The 2,315-nt window shown below is 27.9% G+C and overlaps 1 protein-coding gene across 1 annotated transcript in view; it reads right to left on the reverse strand.

Annotated features, from left to right (window-relative positions):
• Positions 1-211: 211 nt before the first annotated feature.
• LOC106883719 (histone-lysine N-methyltransferase SETD1) overlaps positions 212-2,315 on the reverse strand; it is a 70,395-nt gene continuing 68,291 nt past the window's right edge. Inside the window, exon 16 of the mRNA XM_052973772.1 lies at positions 212-2,148. Coding sequence (XP_052829732.1) covers positions 1,975-2,148 — 174 coding nt within the window. The 3' untranslated portion in view covers positions 212-1,974. The remainder of the gene's footprint in view (positions 2,149-2,315) is intronic.

Below are 2,315 nucleotides of genomic sequence, written 5' to 3' on the forward strand. Positions count from 1 at the left end.
TATATACACACACACATATACATACATATATATATATATATATATATATATATACACACATATATATACACATACATATATATATATACATATATATACACATACAAACACACACATACATACATATACATACACACTCACATTCATATATATACACACACACAAACACAGCATCAGCATAGAATATTTTCCCAGACAATAATAAGAATAATAATTCTCTGTTAGAAAAGTTTGCATTTTCAAAACTGTTGGATACAAGTTTTTATAGATGCAGTGGGCACCTCCAAGCATTTTTCTTTTGTAGAGCACTCAAATTATGTTCCAGTTTAATGTGTTTTGTTCAGAAGCACATTCCAATCCTGTATTGCGGTTTTATAATATTTTAATTTAACGAATATGCTTTGTAAAGTTCAAACACATCTGAATATTGAAAATATCTCCCAATTTATGAGACTTTGGAAAGCAGATTATCATTAATTCTTTCTAGGAACACTCAGACATGTTTAGTATCGAATTTCCTGATCCATCTTTAATTGCTATCTTTTATTTAGATGTAAATAACCACTTGGTTTTTTTTTTAATAGTTTTTTGTTGTTTTTTTTTTGTTAAAGAAAATTGCATATAACTGCTAAAGTTTTCCAAACCATATAGAAGACATTCTATTTTAATTTCAACTAAAAACAATCACTAAAAGAGATCATGAATATAATACATGTATTTTTATATCTTTGACTTTGTTTTTCTAGACTTCTTTGTATGTAAATCTAAAAATGAATTGAATTCTCCAGCAATGGAATTTTGTACATGTGCAATAACAAATGTTAGGGCAATGATCTGACATAAAAAAAAAAAAAAAAATTAAGTGGGAAAAGAATTGCTAATTTAATTTAGAGAACACACTTAAAACAGAACCCTGGATTACATATTTTTCTGATCTTCTAAAAGCAATATGATATACAAAACATATTGCAGTTAATGGCTGTAGCAGTGTAACGGATGAGCTAAATGTTAGATTTGATACAGATGATTTCGTATGAACATTTTTTCAATGTATTTATAAATACGAAAACCTTATCTAGACTGCATTTTAGACCAGATGGACGAGAAATGGAAGAAGTTTCAGAATGAGCCAACAAACTCATTATTTGTTTAAGCTGTCTTACATGAGAGATCCAAATATTTGAGACGACCATCTTTTTTAACCACAGGTAATAGGACAACAGCTTTAAAGGTCAGTCATAGAAAGGATTTAAGAGGTCATTTTGATACAGTGTTTATACAAATCTTGGCAATATTTCTGAGAGAGAGAGAGAGAGAGAGCAGTCATTAATTATAATATACTACCAAGGTAGCTGGTTAATGTTTGCCCATTTAGAATTGAGGAGGCTGTGTCTTTGACACTACTTTTGCCAATGAGCATCAAAGCACTATTCCTACATGGAATTATATTATCATCATCACCTTTATTATTAGAAGACACAGTTTACAAGAAGTTTTCCCTGATATCATTTTTATGGAAAATAAATATTCTATGTGAATACCAACTGATAAGATCTTAAGATCTATAAATCAAAATCAGGCTATCCATATATTTTCCAATAATTTCAATAGTAATTATTAACCAATATAAGGTATTAAGCAGTGTTCAACATCATTAATAAAAAGAAAATACCTTCTCAAAAAAGATACTCAATAATTATAATAATTTACCATACAAAGTCATTTCTACAAGATTTAATGCTTGCTAAGATGACTCCTTATTATCATCTTATAGATTATGGCTATCTTAGTATGAATCATTAACATCTTTCTTATATGACCTTTCTAATAACAATGAAAACAAAAACTGTGCTTTTTTTTTTCTTTCCTCTTTTCTCAAAGGCAACAATGATGTTTCACAAATTTTACAGCAATTTATCAATGATGGAAGCTTACTGATATACATTTTCATCTCATCCATAGGAGAGGTTGTGATCAGTTCAGTGTACCTTTACAATATGGGGCACCACACAGGCAACTGATTTTTTCTTCTTCTAGTGGGAATTTATAATCATATGTTATTTCTTCATTAACATCAATATCTCTCTTGGAGTAAATAACAATTTTCTTATGAGATTCAACTGTGATGATTTTTGCATAGCAGTTTGGCTGAAAAAAAAAAAAAGCGAAAGGTTATTAAGGTATATGAGCTTTTATATATATATAATCACATATATATATATATATAAATATATAATCATATATATATATATATAAATATATAATCATATATATATATATCATCATCATCATCATCATCGTTTAACGTCCACTTT

The sequence above is a fragment of the Octopus bimaculoides genome, chromosome 16, assembly GCF_001194135.2.
Source record: "Octopus bimaculoides isolate UCB-OBI-ISO-001 chromosome 16, ASM119413v2, whole genome shotgun sequence".
Lineage (NCBI taxonomy): Eukaryota > Metazoa > Mollusca > Cephalopoda > Octopoda > Octopodidae > Octopus > Octopus bimaculoides.